Genomic DNA, 22099 nt, shown 5'->3' with positions numbered 1-22099 from the left:
TCGGAGCCCCCAGCCAACACCCTCTGGAGCCACGGTTCACTTTGCGGGCACAGGGGCAACAACTGTGCCAGCTCTGAAATCCGCCCGTAAAGTATTTCAACTTCTGGAACCCTGAATCGAGCCCCGAGCTTGCGGCGTCTCCTCAGCCGAGAGTGGAACCCCGTAAGTGCAGCTCGCAGCGCGGCGGAAGGTTTTCCATGGGCCACGGCCGGACTCCTTCCTCTCGGACTACATTTCCCAGAGGGCCGTGCTGCCCAAAGCCACTTCCGGTAGGCGCTTCGGTGGCGGCAGAGGCAGGTGAGGGTGCGCGGAGATAGGTGGAGAAGGCAAGGCTGAGCTTCCGATCTCGCCTGGATTCTGAACCAGAATTCGAAACAGAGCGCTTCCTGAGGATGCTGAAGGTGAGGAATCCTGTCTCCCAGGGCTTTGGGAGAAGAATGTCTGTAGTTTTAGGCCTCGGAGGGTGGGGAGCTGCCCTAGGAGTTTGAAGGTTGTGTGTGGTGAGCGCCTGAGGGAAGCCAGGGTTTCTCTTTGGGCTCCGTGTAGGTGGCTGGCTGCTGTTGTGACAGCGACTGGGTGCGCGATTGTGATTTTGCGACCGTGGGATTGTGTGCGTGACCGTTTGTGTGAATGGAGTTTGCATGCGACTGTGACCATTGCCGGTGGCTCTTTGTGTGAGTCGCGGTTGCTTAAATGAAAGAAAATCACATCACAAATGCTTAGACTCACATAATCAGGAAATTAGGGATACAGCTGTAGCTTCATTCACACACACAACAAAAGCCAAAATGAAGTCCTCCGTCCTCATTCATCGTCACACAGCCCCTGGAAAAGCCACACAGAACAGAGACTTATGTACATATGCGTTTTGATTTTTTTTCCGAAGATTAGGCCACAGTGCATTGTTTTGTAAAATTTCTTATTAAAAGATGTTTAGGTCCTTTGTGTCTGTATTTAGGGACAAAGTTAAGATTTCCCAGGATGATTCCAGGTGTTATTCTTTAGTTCTTGTAATACTTCAGTCCAAAGTCTCCAGTATTTAATTATGCTCTGGAAATTTTTTGTTCTAATTATTACCTCTCTTTATCCCTTGTTTTGGCCTCTTTTTGAAAATTCTGTTACATTGGGTCTTTGGGGTCTATTTTCCATTTTCCTGATTTTATCTTCTCCTGATATCCATTTTCTTTTTCCTCCTCATTCAGTGAGAACCTAATCAAGGTTGTAGCTGAGTTCCCTTGTGGCTTTCAGGAGATCTAGGATTTGTACAGATTCCTTCTCATCTTTAATGTATGTGTGCTGGAGCTTTGGAAGCAGGAGATTCGAAGGGAGAAAGAAAGTGTCATGCTAGCCAGCATTTGGGGAGCTCAAAGTCAATCATCTCCCTCCCTCCCCATCTCTGTCTCTCTCTTTTACCCTTTTGTCACCTAGCAACACTTTTTGTGGATTGAGTTTCATCTAAAGTGGAACCAACAGAAGGATTAATTAACACATTCAGTTCTAAAATAAACCATGGACCATGTAAGTTGATGTTTTATTCTTTCTAATTGAAAATGTTTTTTTTTAAATAGAGCATGTGAATATTTGCATTTTTAAAAATTTATTTGAAAAGCAGAGTTACACAGAGAGTGAGAGAGAGAGAGAGAGAGACAGACAGAGAGAGAGGTCTTCCATCCGCTGGTTCACTCCCCAATTGACCGCAACAGCCGGAGCTGCACCGATCCGAAATCAGGAGCTAGAAACTTGAGGGTCTCCCACACAGGTGAGGGGCCCAAGGACTTGGGCCATCTTCCATTGCTTTCCCAGGCCATAGCAGAGCTGGATCAGAAGTGGAGCAGCCATGACTGGAACCAGTGCCCGTATGGGATGCTGGCACTGCAGGCTGCAGCTTTGCCCGCAGTGCCACAGTGCTGGCCCCTATTTGCCTTGTTTATCCTGACATTGTTACCTTACTGAGCATTAAAGGTAACTTACAGTGAGTGAACAAATGATGGTACCAGAAGTGCAGGACCTTCCTTTTTGGCTCTTGTGCTATATAGCCAAAGTTTATATATCCATTGAATGAATCATTCCTCATCTCCCATTTTTTAAATCTTATACCAGGAAATGGAGAGAACAGAATATATTTTGAGATAAATTATTGAGAATGACTATAAAATTGAGTGATTTGGTGAGCATGGAATTTAAGTTGGGTAAGAGGGGTGATGCTGGTTGGGATGCCAGCATACCATATCTGAGTGGCTGGGTTGGAGTACTGGCTCTGCTCCCAGTTCCAATTTCCTGGGGATCCTGGGAGGCAGCAGGTACTAGCTCAAGTACTTGGTTCCTGTCAACTTTATAGGAGACTTGGATTGAGCTCTAGGCTCCTTGCTTCAGCCTGGCCTGGCTCCAGTAGTTGCAGGCATTTGGGAAGTGAACCAGCAGAAGGAGTTCTCTCTCTGTCTCTCTGCTTTTCAAACAAACAAACAAACAAATAAATAAAAATGAATTTTAAAAAGTGAGCAAAGAGGTCTGAAGGGGTGATTGACAATATGAAGGTAATCAGAATTTCACTTGAAATTTTGGCGATGTAGCAGTTTGTGCTGATGATAGGAGCTAATGACTAGTGAAGCCATCCTCATGGCGCAGTGGGTTAAGCTCCCAACCTCAAGCACCAGCATCCCATAAGGGTGCCAGTTTGAGTCCCGGCTGCTCCACTTCCAATCCAACTCCCTTTTAATGCATCCGGAAAAGCAGCAGAGGATGACTCAAGTGTTTGGGCCCCTGCACCCATGTGGGAGACCTGAATGGAGTTCCTGGCTCCTAGCTTTGGCCACAACCCTGACCGTTGTGGCCGTCTGGGGAGTGAACCCGCAGATTGAATCTCTCTCTCTCTCTCTCTCTGTGCCCCATCTCTCCCTCTTTCTCTCTGTAACTCTGCGTTTTAAGTAAATACATTAATTAATCTTTAAAAATAAAAACAGAACTAATGACTAGTAACAAGAATGAGTGAATTAGAGTGGAAGACAGGATCATAGAAATGGAGGAGGTTAGAGAGTTGGGAGTCCATGCCATTTGAAGGACTTGGTATATAGTACTTGCAATCACCGAAAGGTAAGATTAGTAGTACTAGAGATAGTGACATTGACCAGGAACCAAAATTTTTGAGGCACAAAAAGTTGAATGTCAACAAACCATTGCAACAGGGAGAGACAGTATATGGTATATCCTGATGAAATGATGACATTAGCTTTCAGAGAAGAAAGAGGGATGGTGAGGAACAAGGAGGACAGTGGAATAAAGGTTGTGAGGAACACAACAGTCACCCCTTGAGATGTTCTCTCGAGAAGTGATTTCCTCAGAGTGGCTGATGAGATCACACATGTGGAATCCATGAATGTTACAATTTTGGGTTTTCTAGTTAGATACAGGAATTGATGTTGGGTCATTTCACTAGGTAGATAGATTTTTTGTTTTCTGAGGATTTAAGATTATATATATATCTGTAGATTAAAAATCTTTTCAGAAAATAGATGATCACCAATTACAAACTCCAGTCTTAGATGGAATAGGATATGCTAGGCTTAGGTCACATTTAATGTGAGTCTGTCTCATTCTATATCAGTATTCTCTAACTTAGGCACATAGGAAATTTACAGAGAGAGAAAATTTACAGAGAGAGATGACAATAAAAATAGTTAAGATCTCTCAGGTATAGTTGTAAAAAATGTGGTATGAGCCTTAGAAAAAAACCTTAACAATTTTGTCTATCCTAGAGATTAAAATTTAAGAGTGATTAAATTTCTTATTTATAAGATCAAATGTTATGCTACCAAAAATGTTACAGTTACTATTGTTATATACTAGCCACTCCAAAATTTAGTAGTTTAAAGCAATAACAGTCATGTTTTGGCTTTTAAACCTGCAATCTGAGCAGGGATCAGAAGGGATAGCTTACTTCTATTCCATGTGATATCAAATTGAGATGACTTGGTTGGGAAATAGATGACCCACTTTCAAGATGGTTCTCTCACATGGCTTGCAAGATGTAGCTGGCTATTGCTTTGAGTGACTTGGTTTCTTTTTCCATGTGCTATTCCCTGGTCTACTTAGGATTCCTGGAAGCATAGTGGCTGGATTTCAAGAATAAACACCCCTAGAAAGCAAGGCACAAAGATGAGATATTTTGTGATATAGGCTTAGAAATCACATTTCTACCATGTAAGTTGAGTAAGTCACAGATGTCCTCTTAGGTTCAAGAGAAGGGTATACAGATTCCTCACACCAATTGGGAGGTGGAATTTCTAGGTTGCATTGAGGAAGAACAAACAGAGACTGCTGTGTTCAGCTTTGGAAAAACATAGTCTGCACCATTTGAGTTTTTCAGATTTAGGAATATTTGGATAGACATTATTGATTTAATACCCTTAATCCAAAAATGCTAAATCTGAAATGTTCCTATGTCTGAAACATTGAAATTTCAGACTTTGGAGCATTTCACATTTATGAGCATCTTGGATTTTAGGTTTTCAGGTTAGGAATGCTCAACCTGTATTTAATTGAGAACCTCTATTTTCTTGATTTCTACATGACTGTTGTTTTCCACTGTATGCACAACAACGTTCTGCAGAAATTGAATTGTTTAAGAAAATGTGGGTGGGCCCCACATTGTGGCATAGCAGGTTAAGCCATCACCTGCTCTTGCAGGTGGGTGCTAGTTGGTGTCCTGGCTGCTCGGCTTCCAATCCAGCTCCCTGCTAATGACCTAGGAAAGCAGTGGAAGATGGTCCAAGTGCTTGGACCCCTGCCACCCAGATGAAGCTCCTGGCTCCTGATTTCGGCCTTTCTTAGCCCTGGCTGTTGGAGCCATCTGAGGTGTGAACCAGTGGATGGAAGATCTGTCTGTCTCTTCCTTTCTCTCTGCAACTCTGACTTTCAAATAAATAAATAAACATTTTTAAAAAATGAAAATTTGGCCGGCGCCGTGGCTTAACAGGCTAATCCTCTGCCTTGCGACGCCGGCACACTGGGTTCTAGTCCCAGTTGGGGCGCCGGATTCTATCCCGGTTGCCCCTCTTCCAGGCCAGCTCTCTGCTATGGCCCGGGAGTGCAGTGGAGGATGGCCCAAGTCCTTGGGCCTTGCACCCGCATGGGAGACCAGGAGAAGCACCTGGCTCCTGGCTTCGGATCAGCACGATGCGCTGGCCGCAGCGGCCATTGGAGGGTGAACCAGCGGCACCCTCTGTCTCTCTCTCTCACTATCCACTCTGCCTGTCAAAAATAAAAAATAAAAAAAAAATGAAAATTTGGGCCTCTTGCTTTGGTCGCACTGAATTCCTTTTGACCCATGTCACAGGTTTAGCCTACACACTCATTATTAAGAGTGACTACAAAATTGTGTAACTAGCTGAGCATGGAATATAAGTTGGATAAAAAGTGGGAGAGAGGTGGGCATTTGGCCTGATAGTTAAGAAGCTGATTGGAATGCCAGCATACCATATCAGAGTGCCTGGGTTGGAATCCTACAATGCCTTCTTTTAGCAACTTTGTTTCCTTTTTGAAAAAAAAGTGTTTCTTATAATTTCAAAAACAGCACTGTGATTTGTCATTTTAGGGGTTGGTGATGTTCAGAGATGTGGCTGTCGATGTTTCTCAGGAAGAATGGGAATGCCTGAATCCTGCACAGAGGAATTTGTACAAAGATGTGATGTTGGAAAACTACAGAAACTTGGTTTCTCTTGGTAAAGTTATCTAAGAATTCAAAATGTTTCTCCCAATTCAGAATCTACTTCTTAGAATTTATACTTTCTCCCCTTTGAAGTTTAGGGCCTGCTTTCAAGAAACTAGATGAATTTTTTCTGTGTGCAGAAACAAGCACAGCTGAATGAAAGTGCACTTCGGCCGGCGCCGCGGCTCAACAGGCTAATCCTCCTCCTTGTGGCGCTGGCACACCGAGTTCTAGTCCGGTCAGGGTGCCGGATTTTGTCCCGGTTGCCCCTCTTCCAGGCCAGCTCTCTGCTATGGCCCGGGAGTGCAGTGGAGGATGGCCCAAGTGCTTGGGCCCTGTACCCCATGGTAGACCAGGATGAATACCTGGCTCCTGCCTTCGGATCAGCACGATGCGCCGGCCGCAGCGCACCGGCCGCGGCGGCCATTGGAGGGTGAACCAATGGCAAAGGAAGACCTTTCTCTGTCTCTCTCACTGTCCACTCTGCCTGTCAAAAAAAAAAAAAAAAAAGAAAGTGCACTTTAGTTTTCCCCACTTCACCTTCTCCTGATTCTTTCTTAAAATAGCTTTGTTCCTTGATGATTAAGGGACAGAATTGGAATTCTGCAATGTTAAAGCATAACATTGTCAAAGAAACCAGGCTTTGTCTTCTGTTTCACTTGCTCTGTACTAAATCTGCTGGTGTGCCGGAATAGGTGAAAGTTAAACATATGGGTTCCAGATGGGAAGTCTTGCTTTCCTGATTAATGTATGGTTAACAGGATCAAGAAAGGCCATTTACTGTTTACAGCTCAAATGGATGCTCTTCCATTTTGCATGACAAATGTACTGCTTTTCATATGATTTGCATTTGGTAGTTGCATTCTAAGAACTTTACATTTAACATTAAAAACATCTGAGAGTAAGTATCTCAGAAAACTTTTTTATCCTATCACAGAGAAAATGTATAAATTTAAGTAGTATTTTATCACCTGTTTATTCCTTGTGATGCTGAATTCATCTCAGTGTAAATATTTCATACCTTCTTCATTCCAATGTGAACTTTATCAGGTACCATTTTGACCTATGATTTATTTTTATTTTAATCAATTCTGAATCATTGTTTTTGAGTACTTTCATTTTCATCTCATCTCAATTTCTTTTCTTATAATCAGGACTTTCTATTTCTAAGCCAGCTGTGATCTCCTCATTGGAGCAAGGAAAGGAGCCCTGGATGGGTGTGAGGGATGTGACAGGAAGACAGTGCCCAGGTGAGTGAGCAATAATCAGGAAGCAAGAACCTGTTGCAAGGAGTGGGCCAGCTGGTCAGAATGTTGCATTGGTAAGGTTAATTTAGGCAAAGTAATTAAGAAAAACCTGATTTAAAAATGTAGTATAATTATACAGTAACCAAGCGGTGCTGTACTGGCAGTAAAGATAGATGGATAGGGTCTGGTGCTGTGGTATAGGAGGTTGAGCCTCCACCTGTGGCACCAGCATCCTATGTGGGCACCATTTTGAGTTCCAGCTGCACCACTTTCGATGCAGCTCCCTGCTAATGTGCCTGGGAAAGCAGTGGAAGATGGCCCAAGTCTTTGAGCCCCTGTACCCATGTGAGAGACCTGGAAGAAGCTCCTGGCTCCTGGCTTCAGATTGGCCTAGCTCCAGCTGTTGGGGCCATTTGGGGAGTAAACCAGCAAATGGAAGACCTCTCTCTCTGTTTCTTCCTCTCTATGTAACTCTGCCTCTCAAATAAATAAATAAAGCTTTTTTAAAAAACAAAGATAGACATATAGATCAATGGATTAGAATAGAATATCAGAAATCAGCCCTTGCACATATGGCCAGATAACTTTAGACAAGGATGCGATACCATTCAATGGAGGAAAGACAGTATTTTTTTTTTTAAGATTTATTTATTTATTTGAAAGTCAGAGTTACACAAAAGAGAGAAGGAGAGGCAAAGAGAGAAAGAGGTCTTCCATCCACTGGTTCACTCTCCAGTTGTCTGCAATGGCTGGAGCTACGCCTATCTAAAGTCAGGAGCCAGGAGCTTCTTCCAGGTCTCCCATATGGGTGCGGGGGCCCAAGGACTTGGACCATCTTCCACTGCTATCCTAGGCCATAGCAGAGAGCTGGATCAGAAGTGGAGCAACTTAGACTCAAACTGGTGCCCATATGGGATGCCGGCACTGCAGGCTGTGGCTTTGCCTGTTATGCCACAGCACCAGCCCCAAAAGAGACAGTATCTTTAGCAAATGGTATTGGGAAAACTGGGTCTTCACATGCAGAGGAATTAAGTTAGACTCTTATACCTCATACAAAAATTAACTCAAAATGGATCAAAGTCCTAAATATGAGATCTAAACTATAAAAAGTATTAGAAGACTATATTGGGGGAAAGCTTTATAGCATTGGACTTCACAAGTATTTATTTGATGTGACACCAAAAGTATAGGCAACAAAAGCAAGGTAGACACATGGGATCTAAAACAAACCTAAGACTTTTTGTTCATCAAAGGATACAATAAATAGGGTGTTTATTAATCTTTTAAAAAATTTGTACAAGTTGCTTTCCTATCTGGTAAGAATACATTTTCAATTTAGTAGGAGATCAAGGCTGTGAATAGATGTTTTATTAGGATACTTAGGAAATACTATGATTGGAAATTGGGAAAGTTTAAGAAAATTATGTATGACTACTGAGGAGGTAGAGGTACAGAGGGATAATTGGAAAGGCAGAAGGTCATCCACGAAGTTTGCAGTCCTGGAAGCCAAAAGCAAACCCATTCTACAGGTCACAGGCCTTTAAGATGTCTGTGACTCACAGTGTTCCAGTGAGATGATACGTTGTGTTATTTTCAGCAGCTTAGTTTGTGGTACTTTGTGGCAGCTCTAGGAAACTGGGGAATTCTGAAAAAAATGGTACATATGCTCTTTTACCAAAAAATGTTATTATTTTACTTGTTTATATATATATATATATATATAATTATTATTATTTGAGAGCCCAAAGAAACAAAGAGCTTCCATTTGCTAGTTCACTCCCCAAATGCTTGCAGTAGCCAAGGCTGCTGGCGTTGGGCACACAATCCCATGTGGGTGGCAGAAACCTGTACTTGAACCATCACCACTGCCTCCTAGCGTCTGCACTGATAGGAAGCTGGAGTCAGGAGCTAAAGCCAGGAATCAAACCCATGGGCTAAATGCTGGGCTAAAGGCCTATTCCTTTTTTACCTATTTTTTTTTTTAAAAGGTTTATTTATTTGAAAGGCATAGTTACAGGGACAAGGGGAAGATGGATCTTCCATCTACTGGTTCACTTTCAAAATGGCTGCAACAACAAGGGTTGGGCCAGGCTGAAGCCAGGTACCTAGAACTCCATCCAGGTCTTCCACATGGGTGACAGGGGCCAAGCACTTGGCCGCCTTCCGCTGATTTCCCAGGTGCATTAGCAGGGAGGTAGATTGGAAGTGGAGTAGCCAGGGCTTGAATGGACACCCATATAAGATGCTGGCATTGCATTTCAGGCAGTGGCTTAACCTGCTGTATCAGAATGCTAGCGCCTACCAATTTTTGATACCTGGCTAGTCCTTTGCTTTGGCGTGAATGCAGTGATTTATTTATTTATTTATTTTTTTTAGCTTTTATGTTGAAGTAATTAATAGATTCACAGGAAGTTGCAAAGAAATGTACAGGGAAGTCCTTTATACCCTTCTGCAGTTTCCCCCAGTGTTAATACCTTACACAACTAAATTGTACAATGTCATATCAAAAAAGTCAACATCGCTACAATGCATAGAGCTTATTCATACCTATTTCATTAGTTATGTGTGTGCATTCACTTATGTGTATGTGTGTGCCTATGCGGATAGTGCTATCTGCCAGGGTCCACATTAGAAAGAAGCTGGAGTCAGGAGTTGGAACCAGGGATTGAACCCGTGGGATGTGGGTATCCTGATTGGCATCTTAACTGACAGGCCAAATGTCTGCTCCGATTGGTTTTGTAGCATTGTTTTCAATTTCTTTGTATATTCTAGAAAAACATTCTTGAATATGTGACTTGCAAATATTTTCTCCCAGTCTGTAATTTGTCTTTTTATCCTTTAACGTGGTATTTGATAGAGCAAACGTTTTACATTTTTATGAGCTTATCAATTTTTTTCTCTTATAAATTGTGGTTTTGGTCTATATATGTATATGTGTTGATGTCAAGGCTAAAAACTGTTTGCCTAGTCCTAGGTCCTGAACATTTTCTCCAATGTTCTTTTCTTTATTATTTTTTTTTAAAGATTTATTTATTTGAAAGACAGAGTTACAGAGAGAGAGTTCTTCCATCTGCTGGTTCACTCCCCAAATGGCCACAACGGCTGGAGCTGAGCCAGTCCAAAGCCAGGAGCCAGGAGCTTCTTCCGGGTCTCCCGCGTGGGTGCAGGGGCCCAAGGACTTGGGCCATCTTCTGTTTTCCCAGGCCATAACAAAGATGGATCAGAAGAGGAGCAGCCAGGACTAGAACCGGGGCCCATATGGGATGCTGGTGCTTCATGCCAGTGCTTTAACCCGCTGTGCCACACACCAGTCCCCTCCAATGTTCTTTTTTCTTTTTTTTTAAGATTTATTTTATTTATTTGAGAGGTAGAATTACAGACAGTGAGAGGGAGGGCCAGAGAGAAAGATCTTCCTTTCATTGGTTCACTACCCAAATGGCCGCAAGGGCTGGAGCTACACTGATCTGAAGCCAGGAGCCAGGTGCTTCTTCCCAGTCTCCCATGTGGGTGCAGGGGCCCAAGGACTTGGGCCATCTTCTACTGCTTTCCCAGGCCACAGCAGAGAGCTGGATGGGAAGTGAAGCAGCCGGGACACTCTCTCCTCCACTGAAGCAGATTTTCACCTTTATCAAAAATTAGTTGCTGAGGCAGGGGCACACAGGAGGCAGGCATTGTGGTACAGCAAATTAAGCTACTGCTTGGGATGTCTATATCCTGTATCAGTGCCTGCTTAGAGTCCTGGCTCCTCTGCTTCTGATCCAGCTCACTGCTGATGCAGCTGGGAAGCAGCAGGTGATGGCTCAATACTAGATTTCCTGCCTCATATGTGGGAGACCCAGATTGAGTTCCTGGCTCCTGGCTCCCACCTGGTACATCCCCAGCTGTTGTAGCCATTTAGAGGGTAAAAGAGTGCATGAAAGATCTGTCTCTCTCTCTCTGACTCTCTCTCTCTGTATCTATTTCTGTCTCTTTCACTTTGCCATTCAAATAAATTAATCTTTCTAAAATTAGTTGAGTACACTTGTATGGCTCTGGTTCTGGTTTCTTTGTTCCAGTGATCTTTGTCCATACTTTCTTGATTATTGCAGATATATATAGTAAGCCTTGGGGCCGGCGCCGTGGCTCACTTGGCTAATCCTCCGCCTGCGGCGCCGGAATCCCATATGGGCGCCAGGTTCTAGTCCCGGTTGCTCCTCTTCCAGTCCAGCTCCCTGCTGTGGCCTGGGAGTGCAGTGGAGGATGGCCCAGGTGATTGGATGCCTGCACCCGCGTGGGAGACCAGGAGGAAGCACCTGGCTCCTGGCTTCAGATCGGCACAGCGCTGGCTGTAGCGGCCATTTGAGGGGTGAACCAACGGAATGAAGACCTTTCTCTCTGTCTCTCTCTCTCACTGTCTAACTCTACCTGTCAAATAAGTGTAAAAACAAAAACTATATATATATATACATATACATATATATGTATATATATATATATATAGTAAGCCTTAACATTATAAAGAGTGATTCCTCTCAGTATATTATTTTTCAAAATTGTTCTGACTCTCCTTGGGCTTCTTTTCTTTTGCATATAAATTTTAGAATAAGCATGTCTATGTTTGCAAAATAACTTGCTGAGATCTTAATAGGAATTCTGTTAGATGAGATAAAGGAAAACATCTTTACTCTGTCGAGTATTCCAGCTCATGAACATAACATGTCTCTCTAAACAATTTAAATTTTTTAAAATTAACATTTAGTAATTTTCACTACACAGAATCTATACCTGTTTTGCTAGTTTTATACTTAGGTATTTTATTTTCTTTGCAATATTTAAAAATGGTAATGCATTTTTATTTTGGGAATGCAGTTGATTTTGTATGTCACTATAATAAACACCATGGGAACAAAAAAGCTGACTTCCGGAAGGCATATGAACTGGCTGGTAGGACCAACATAGATTATATAGCCCAGAACTGGTACTGCTGAGATTTTGGGTCTTGTTTTAATGTTTTCCAGGTAGAATGAAATGTTTCATTTAAGCTGAGGAGTCCATCTGGAAAGTTAGTTAAGAAGCAATACATTGGCCAGCACCACGGCTCACTAGGCTAATCCTCTGCCTGCGGTGCTGGCACTCCGGGTTCTATTCCCAGTTGGGGCGCCGGTTCTGTCCCAGTTGTTCCTCTTCCAGTCTAGCTCTCTGCTGTGGCCTGGGAAGGCAGTGGAGTATGGCCCAAGTGCTTGGGCCCTGCACCCGCATGGGAGACCAGGAGGAAGCACCTGGCTCCTGGCTTTGGATCGGTGCAGCGTACCGGCCGTAGTGGCCACTTGGGGGGTTAACCAACGGAAGGAAGACCTTTCTCTCTGTCTCTCTCTCTCTCACTGTCTAACTCTGCCTGTCAAAAAATTAAATTAAATTAAATTTAAAAAATTTAAAAAAGAAGCAATACATTAGCAATGCTGTGGAAGCTACCTGTGTGGTTCTCCTTGATTTCAAATAGACAAAGACAAGCATTAATGTGCAACCTAAAGAGTTGGAGTAGTATGTTGTAACCAGATATGTGCTTTATGTATATATGAGGGAACTTCAATAAGTTTGTAGAAAATATAATTAAAAGATAAGTTTATTTTGATGTAAAATTTTTTTCAAATTCATGCAGAGAGGGTCTTCAAGAAATTCATGGAAATATATATTAAGAAAAACCTATGTGACCAGTGCCGTGGCTCACTAGGCTAATCCTCCACCTGTGACGCCAGCACTCCGGGTTCTAGTCCTGGTTAGGGCACCGGTTCTGTCCCGGTTGCTCCTTTTCCAGTCCAGCTCTCTGCTGTGGCCCAGGAAGGCAGTGGAGGATGGCCCAAGTGCTTGGGCCCTGCACCCGCATTGGATACCAGGAGGAAGCACCTGGCTCCTGGCTTCGGATCAGCACAGTGGCCACTTGGGGGGGTGAACCAACGGAAGGAAGGCCTTTCTCTCTATCTCTCTCTCTCTCACTGTCTAGCTCTACCTGCCCCCCCAAAAAAAGAAAGAAAGGAAAACCTATGTGTTTACACATGAATCACTTTAGTAGATATTAGAGCAAATAGAAGAATGACAGACTTTTTTGTATTAATATAAAGAAAGTAGATTTCGTCCATTCCATAGGTATGGCTCCAAGAAGAAAATCACACTTCCCCTCCCATGCCCCCAAACTCCTCTCCTCCTTCCTCCCTCTTCCTGTAATCAGTTTTTGCAAAGACATAATTTTCATTCAGTGTATATTCACAGGATTAAGAATGACAAACTTAAGGACTTCAAATGATCATGATCCTTAATAGTTATCTTTGAATTTCTCTTTATTTTCATCTTAATTCCATTTCTTTAATCATTTAATTCATTTTTTCAGTAATTGATTAACTTACCATATTCCTATTCATTTATTCAACAGTTGATTATAAAATACTTATATTTGTTGTATAATGATTTTCTATCCTTGTGTAGCTTTAGTGTTAAAATAAACATTAAGAGATGAATAAATACATGGATATATAATTCCAGTAGTACTTAAGGTAAGGACTCAAATAGATAAATAGATAATATCTGAAATATAGTTGTGAGGATGTGAGTTTTAGTCTGAAACTTGATGAAATGAAGCCAGATAGCTATACAAAAAAACCTAGCTGAAAGGAATCTTGGCAGATGCGCAGTTTCTGAAAAATTTCAAGAAGCGCTTTGGTATGTTTATAACATAATGAATAAAGTGGGACTGGAATCAAAATGAGGTCTTATTGATACTCGTATATTGGCGTTCTGATAAGTAAGGAGTTGGATTTTTAAAAGCTTAATGGAAGTTGCATAGTAAATGGCTATGTGTTAGGCTGCATGTAACAGATATCCAAAATAATAGTGAGTAACGTTATATAGAAGTTTAATTTCCTCTTCCATTGAAGTCCAGGCTAGAAAGGTGTCTCTGGAGAACCACCATTATGACAGAAATGACAGAAATCCACATTGTCATCAGCTTTGTTGAGGAAGAGGGGAAAAATATGATAGAGGGCATGGGCCACCGGCTCTGAAGAGAAGTCCTCAGAAGCTGCTGTAGAATACTTCTGTCTTTAGACAGAACCCACTTTACCCAGCTGCAGAGGAGCTTGGGAAATGCAGTGTTTATATTGGGCAGTTTTAGTCTCAACTGAAAACTGTGAGTTCAATCAATATTTAAAAAGTGGGAAGAAATAGATATTTGAAGACACCCTTTGTCCCGGTGGAGCATGTTACACCTGCAGATTCGTGTGGATTCTGATTCACTTGATCTCATTCTAAGACCAACTGTCTTAGACTCTGATCCATTTGATTTAGAATGTTTCCTGAATATACATATAACAAATTTCCAGGTTGATTCAGAGGCAGACAAATTTCAGCATCATTGAACGAACTTATTTCTATAACTAACTTTCTCACCTTCTCTCAAGAGCTCTCATTTCTCTGTATTCCCCTGGCTCTTTTTTTTTTTTTTTTTTTTAAATTCATCTACATGCTAGTATTTAATAGTACTGCAAACATTTTATTTTTTGTGTGAATTATTTTCCGTTGCATTTCGTTTATGTCATGTATTTTATGTGTTTATCACTTATAAAGTAGGAATTAAAATATATTTCTTATCTTTCAGACTTGACGTCCAGAGAGGAGCCCACAGAATTATTGCCAGAAAAGGACATTTGTGAAACAGAGCCACCCCAAGGAGTTTTGGAACCAATTAAAAGCCACAGCCCTGAGAGATCTAGTTTCAGAGATATTTGGGAATGCAGATGTCATTTTGAGCAACAGCAGGGACAACAGGAAGACTATTTCAGGCAATTCATGATCAAGCATGAGAACATACCCATTTTTAGACAACATACTTTACTCTCTCAAGAATTTTGCAATAAAGAAGAAATCTCTGAATGTAACAAATATAGGAAAAACTTCAGTTACCATTTATTCTTTAGCCACCACAAAAGAAACCCTAAAGAAGAACTTCCTGAATGTAAGGAACGCACAGGAATCGTTAATACATCATTCCTTATGAGTAAACAGAGGATTCAAAATGGTCAATGTAAGGAATGTTGGAAGGCCTTTATTCAATGCTCACAACATAAACAACATCTGAGAGTTCATAATGGTGAAAAACGCTATGAATGTAAAGAATGTGGAAAAGCCTTTAATTATAGTTCAGAACTTATTCTACATCAGAGAATTCACACTGGTGAGAAACCCTATGAATGTAAGGAATGTGGGAAAGCTTTTCGACAAAGATCACAACTTACTCAACATCAAAGACTTCATACTGGTGAAAAACCCTATGAGTGTAAACATTGTGGGAAAGCCTTTATTCGTGGCTTTCAGCTTACTGAACACCTGAGACTGCATTCTGGTGAGAAACCCTATGAATGTAAAGAATGTGGGAAGACTTTTAGGCATTGCTCATACCTTACCATTCATCAGAGAATTCATACTGGGGAGAAACCCTATGAATGTAAGGAGTGTGGGAAAGCCTTTAGCTATCACTCAAGCTTCTCTCACCATCAGAAAATTCATTCTGGCAAGAAACCTTATGAATGTAATGAATGTGGGAAGGCTTTTTGTGATGGTTTACAGCTTACCCTACATCAGAGAATTCACACTGGTGAGAAACCCTATGAGTGTAAGGAATGTGGGAAGACTTTTAGACAATGTTCACACCTCAAAAGACATCAGAGAACTCACACGGGTGAGAAACCTCATGAGTGTGTGATATGTGGTAAGGCCTTTAGATTTCAGTCACACCTTACTCAACATCAGAGAATTCATACTAGTGAGACACCTTATGAATGTAAAGAATGTGGGAAAGCCTTTAGCTATCATTCAAGCTTCTCACATCATCAGACAATGCATTCTGGGAAGAAGCCTTATGAATGTGAGAAGACGTTGAGTCATGGCTTAGAACTTAATCTGCAACAGACACCTCAGACTGATGAAGAGTCAGCAAAGTTTCCTTTCCTCTCCCACCATCCTAGTCTAGCATCATGAAATTATTTCTGGAAAGATACATTTCCTTCCTTTAAGTAAAAAGTTGATAAAGCACTGTTTCATTTTATCTCTCTATATTTCAATAATCCTTGAAAATCAAATGTTATTTTTGACATGGGAAAATGGAAAAGTAATTACAGGGTAAAAATTGGTCTGGTTCTAGTATTGTTTCTGAGTTGATATATTAATCACCACTGGAAGTGAATTTGGTAAAATTTTATAATAATTGTATAGAAGTCAGTGACGTACAGCAGAAATGAAATGGGAACATTTCTGTCTCCCACAAGTCCCTGAAGTACCCAACATGTGTTTGTCCTTTGTGCTCAAGCAACATGCACATATAAAGGATTTGAAGCATGTGTGCGGGGGAGGTTTTACCCCCTATTGTAACAGATTTCATAACAATTTTCCTTTCCAGTTAATAGGTTTTCCAGGTCAGCACATAAAGATCTAACTCATTCTTTTTTAAAGTTTAGAATACTTAAAAATGTGAGATATGTCAGTATTTTAAGCCATTCCCTACTGTAGACATTCAGGTTGTTTCTACGGCCCTTTCATGTGAAACTACCATGGAGTAAGCCTTCATATATGGTTACTTCTTATGTTTCTTTGGTAGATTCCCAGTAGTAGGATGAAAGAATATCTGCAGTATGTGTGTGTTCTTTGATATCACACCAATGTTTTAAAAAACGCCTTAAAATTTTTGTTTAGGGAATGCTGTCATGTAGATGTTGTTTCTCCCTGTTAAAGTTTCCAGTGTTTTAAGAGTTTGGTCCCCAGGTTGGTGGTATTGGGAGGTGATGGAACCCTTTGATAGCTAGGACCTAGTAGAGATCCTAGGTCAGTTGAGGGCAAGCCCTCCAAAGGGATTAAGGTATTTTCATGGGACCCTAGTTAGTTCTCACAACAACACTGATAGAAAAGCATGAGTATGGGCCCACTTGTTCTCGCTCTCTGATTCCCTGTATCAAGATGTAATCTTGTATTCCCACACACATTCCTGCCATTGTCATCTGCCATGAGGTAATGAAGCCAAGAAGGCCCTTAACAGAATTGAGCCAGTGTTAGCACCGTGTCCTCAAACCTCCAAGACTGTGAGTTAAATAAACCTTTTTTCTTTATAAAGTTATTCTGCCTCAGGTATTTTAAAAGTAAGCATGTATGGGCCGGCGCCGCGGCTCACTAGGCTAATCCTCCGCCTTGCGGCGCCGGCACACCGGGTTCTAGTCCCGGTCGGGGCACCGATCCTGTCCCGGTTGCCCCTCTTCCAGGCCAGCTCTCTGCTGTGGCCAGGGAGTGCAGTGGAGGATGGCCCAAGTGCTTGGGCCCTGCACCCCATGGGAGACCAGGAGAAGCACCTGGCTCCTGCCATCGGATCAGTGCGGTGCGCCAGCCGCAGCGGCCATTGGAGGGTGAACCAACGGCAAAAGGAAGACCTTTCTCTCTGTCTCTCTCTCACTGTCCACTCTGCCTGTCAAAAAAAAAAAGCATGTATGAAGATCTACTCCATGGTAGTTTCAGGTGAAAAGAGCAATAGAAACAACTTGAAAGTCAAATTCCTTGGACAAAAGTATATTAAGTACATTCCTTGATTTTTGACAAATTCACATCGTTGGTCCGTAGCTGGCCCCACCTCCACCTGCCTTTAGTGTCTTCCAGGAATTTTAAGGCCCTGCCAACTGTCAAGGTACCGTCTCTCAGCTTTGCCTCCTTCATTGATCTGCACTACTGGAACTGTGTTCTGTAAATGTCCCTCCTTGCTGGCTTGTATGATGTTAGGCTTTGTCAGTAGAGTGCTGGAGGGTCTGAAGAGGAGGGTTTTTTGTTTATGTGTTTCTCCCGGCTTTCTTTCACTCCCGTCAGCCTCCTGTAGTTCATTCTTCTTCATCAGCATCTGGCTTCTGTGGTGTGCAACATCCAGCAGCACTAACCTCCATGTAGTTGGATTGTGTCGTAGCGAACTTTGAAGTGTACTAGCAGCTCTGTGAAGATGGCTTGCCCCACCTACCTGCAGGATTAATTTTAGGCAGGTCCCACTTCTCTGCTATTCACTGAGCCAAAGCTATGCTTTTTCCAAGGAGACCTAGACCTTGGGCCTGTGGAAAGGAGGCTATTTGAGTTCTGTACTTTAGTCCATATTTTCTCTCCTCAGGGTCAGCCTCTACTAACAGTTTCTTTAGCATTCCAGGAATATGCCAGGTAAACTTTTGAAATCCTTTGGATCAAAAAGCAGCCACTTGCTTCATTAATACTGTATTGTAGGGTAGATTTATTTGTATTTATACCGCAGATATTTTTTACTTCCTGAATCCAAGAGTTCACAACTATTTTCAGTTCTAGAAAATTCTCTGCTGTTACTACTTAAGATATGCTTCTCCTTTGTTCTGTGCCCTCTTCTCCCATACCTTTCTACCATCTTGATCATATGTTGAATCTTCTTGTAGTCTTTGGATTATTTTATCCAACTATACTGCCAGGAATAAAAGTCTTTTCATGTAGATTTTATAGTTTTACATAATTTGTATCCTATACATTCTAAAATTTTAAGTCAATAGTTTGTGTGTGTGTGTGTTTTGTTTGTTTTATTTGAAAGGCAGAGTTACAGAGAGAGAGAGGTCTTCCATCTGCTGGTTCACTCCCCAGATGGCTGCAATGTCCGGAGCAGTGCCAGTCAGGAGCCAGGAGCTTCTTCTGGGTCTCCCACATGGGTGCAGGGGCCCAAAGACTTGGGTCATCTTCTACTGCTTTCCCAGACCATAGCGGAGAGTTAGATCAGAAGTGGAGCAACCGGGACTTGAACTGGCATCCATATGGGATGCCGGCAACGCAGGTGGCAGCTTTACCCACTATGCCATGGTGCTGGCCCCCAGTCAGTAGTTGCTTGAGAGTTAGGCTTTTGGATCTTGTTCCTCTTTTACACTGTTGCATGATATTCCTTTGAATCAATACACTTTAATTTATGTAATCATTCTCTTACTGTACAATATTTACTTTGCACTTTCTAACCTGTGCCACAGTTAATTATTTCAAATTTTCCTGGTGTGTATGAACAAGAGTTATTTCAATGGTTGTATTAAAAAGTTTTTGTGTGTGTTGACATACATTTTAACATGTACACTCAGTGGTATTTAGTACATGTAAAATGCTATGTAATCATCACCATTATCTCTTTCTAAAACATTTTCATCACCTCAGAAGGAAACCCATAGCCTTTAAGCAGTCATTGTTCTCTCCACCTGGGCCCTTGAAGCTACTAATACACTTACATATATATGAAATAGCCTATTCTGGATATTTTGAATAAATACGGCCTTTTGGGTTTGGCCTTCACTTGGCCTGCTATTTTCAGATCCATCAGTGCTGTAACATGAATCATTTCATTTCTTTTGGAATCACTCCCAGTTCCATTCCTTTGTTCCTGACTTTAGGAGAAGTAGCACTAACAGTGCATGCTGACTGAGAGCATATATAACACCCTGGGAAACACTTCCCCAGCCTCACAAGGTACCACCATCTCACTGGATCTGCAACCGAGGCTTCAAAAGGCCATTCCAATGTTCTGTCAAGATGGCTGATAGAATGGTCAGGCCATAGGAGGGTATTTAAAAAAAAATCCATGGAAAATGGAATTTTAAAATATTTCTTTAGTGCAAAAGTTTCTTTGGGTACAAAAAAAATTGAAATCCAGGTGTAGGTTTTTTTTTTTTTCATAATATTTCCCATGAACTTTCTGAAGACCCCTCATATGCATAGATTTCAAAAAAGATTTGCACCAAAATATGGTTGGCTTTTAAAAATATTTTTTCCATCTACTTGAAAGGCAAAGTGATGGGAGTCTGGGGCAGGGGTAGATCGTCCCTTTGCTGGTTCACGCCCCCAGTGCCCACCACAGCCAGGGCTGGGTCAGGTGAAAGCCAGTAGTCCAGATCTCCATCCAGGTCTCCTAGCTGTTCCTGTGTGCAGGGTACTTGCATATTGTTCAGAACCTTCTGTAAACTAGGCCCTTAATTTCACTTTCTTAGTCAGCTGACTTCCCTATGAAGCCATTGGTGTAAACTGGGAGAGAGCCAGTAATACAGTCGGAGTTAGTGGTAATGTGCATTATTTAGGTCACTTCCTCAAGCAACGTGTGCCTTCAGATCTGCTTGAGCTGGGTTTCTTTTAAAGATTTATTTTTTATTTATTAGGCAGGCAGAGTTAGAGGGACAGAGATAGAGAAGTCTTCTGTCTGCTGGTTCACTCCCCAAATGGCTGCAATGGCAGGGTTGGGCCAAGCTGGTGCCAGAGCTTCATCCAGGTCTCCCACATGGGTGCAGGGGCCCAGGTATTTGGGCCATCTTCTGATGCTTTTCCAGGTGCACTGGCAATAAGCTGGGTCAGAAGTGGAGCATTCAGGCCTCAAACCAGTGCCCATATGGGATGTCAGCATCACAGGCTGCAGCTTAACCTGTTATGCCACAACACTGGCACCATGCCAGATCGTTTGTATACTTCCATTTAAAACTGGAGTGCTGCTGTCCAACTTTATGGCCTTGTGGGTCAGATAATATCCAGCTCCTGATGGACAGTGGAGGTCTCGTTTCTTGTGGTCCATGATTAAGTGTTGAGCCTCTGGGAAAGCCCAGTACCAAGCCAAGTGCTGGCTTTCTAATGAAGAGGAATCTTCGATGGGTGGAAGGGCTTTACTCCCAAATGTGAACAGTATGTGCTATGAATCACTCACAGAAGCCTTCCACAGACCCCCGACAGCATTAACATCTGTCAATTTCCACACCATCAGACATGCTGGGTCATGTGGACCCACCTTTCACAGCAACCTGGATCTGTTTGAGGCCTCTTTGATTCAAGGCCTCACTCAGAATTAGCAGCTTTCAGATCACTAAATGGGCCAGAAATAGCACAACCAAATGAAGAATGTATTTTCTCCAAAAGCCAAGGGTATTGTGGTTTGATTTTGGTTGTGGAAGAGGCCAAGTACAACTTGTCCTTCACTTTAGAAAGGATACCTCAACATGCACCACACCACTGACCCACAGAAATTTCACTGAGATTAAAAGCCCCTAAATTTGTGCCAGATTGAGTTCCAAATTTCTAACATTTCTCATTAATATGTCTACAGTAGTTGTTTCTTCTTGCTCACTAAGTCCAGTCAGCATAGTATCAATGTAGTGGATCAACAGTATCTCATGGAAGGGAAAGGGGATCAGAATCTGGATTAAATGATGGTATTAGAATGAAGAGTTGACACACACCCTCAGTGTGGTTACTTTTTTTTTTTTTTTAAAGAATTAGGGAGGGGCCAGTACTATGGCGGAGCAGGTAAAGCCCGCAGCTCCACTTTCAATCCAGCTCTCTGCTATGACCTGGGAAAGCAGTAGAAGATGGCCCAAGTCCTTGGGCCCCTGCACCCATGTGGGAGATCCAGAAGACGCTCCTGGCTCCTTGCTTTGGATCAGCACAGTTCCGGCCGTTGTGGCCATTTGGGGAGTGAACCAGAGGACGGAAGACCTCCCTCTGCCTCTGCCTCTCTGTTAAGTCTGCCTTTCAAGTAAATAAATAAATCTTTAAAAAATAAATAAAGGATCAGCGCAGTGCACCAGCTGCAGCAGCCACTGGGGGGTGAACCAACAGCAAGAGGAAGACCTTTCTCTCTGTCTCTCACTGTCCGCTCTGCCTGTCCAAAAAAAAAAAAAAATCTAAAGAAAGAATTTATTTATTTAAAAAAAAAATTGGAGAGAGAGAGAGGGATCTTCCACCTGGTGGTTCACTCCCCAAATGGCCACAACAGCCAGGGCTGGGCCAGGCTGAAGCTAGGAGCCAGGAGCCAGGAGCTTCTTCCAGGTCACCCACATGAGTGCTGGAACCCAAGCATTTGGGCTGTCCTCCGCTGCTTTCCCAGGTGCAAGGAGCTGGGTCAGAAACGGAGCAGCCAGGACTCCAACAGGTACCCATATTGTATGCTGGTGCTGCAGATGGTGGCTTAACCCGCTGTACTGGCTCCATAGTGGTTACTTTTATGCGTCACTTTGCCTAGGGCACAGTACCCATTTTTTGTCAAGCATTATTCTAGATATTTCTGTGAATAATTTAAAGCAGATAACCTTCATAATATGGGTGGGTCTTCCCAAACAGCTGAAGGCCT

At 42.4% G+C, this 22099-nt stretch overlaps 1 protein-coding gene across 3 annotated transcripts; it reads left to right on the top strand.

The window, feature by feature from the left end:
• Window positions 1–278: 278 nt before the first annotated feature.
• On the top strand, window positions 279–18428 carry ZNF461 (zinc finger protein 461). Of its 3 annotated transcripts, XM_062176219.1 has the most exons (5): window positions 279–401; window positions 1429–1518; window positions 5591–5717; window positions 6859–6954; window positions 14579–18428. In XM_062176219.1, exons 2-5 carry the CDS (start codon window positions 1510–1512, stop codon window positions 15955–15957), a joined length of 1611 nt encoding a protein of 536 aa, XP_062032203.1. In that variant the 5' UTR covers window positions 279–401; window positions 1429–1509; the 3' UTR covers window positions 15958–18428. The 3 variants fall into 3 exon arrangements, with proteins under 3 accessions (XP_062032203.1, XP_062032202.1, XP_062032204.1); XM_062176218.1 differs by lacking the exon at window positions 1429–1518; XM_062176220.1 differs by lacking the exons at window positions 1429–1518; window positions 6859–6954.
• The last annotated feature ends 3671 nt before the right edge of the window (window positions 18429–22099 follow it).

This window comes from Lepus europaeus, chromosome 19 (assembly GCF_033115175.1).
Source record: "Lepus europaeus isolate LE1 chromosome 19, mLepTim1.pri, whole genome shotgun sequence".
NCBI lineage: Eukaryota > Metazoa > Chordata > Mammalia > Lagomorpha > Leporidae > Lepus > Lepus europaeus.
Note: the sequence above shows the minus strand (reverse complement) of the source record. Positions and strands in the feature narration are given on the sequence as shown.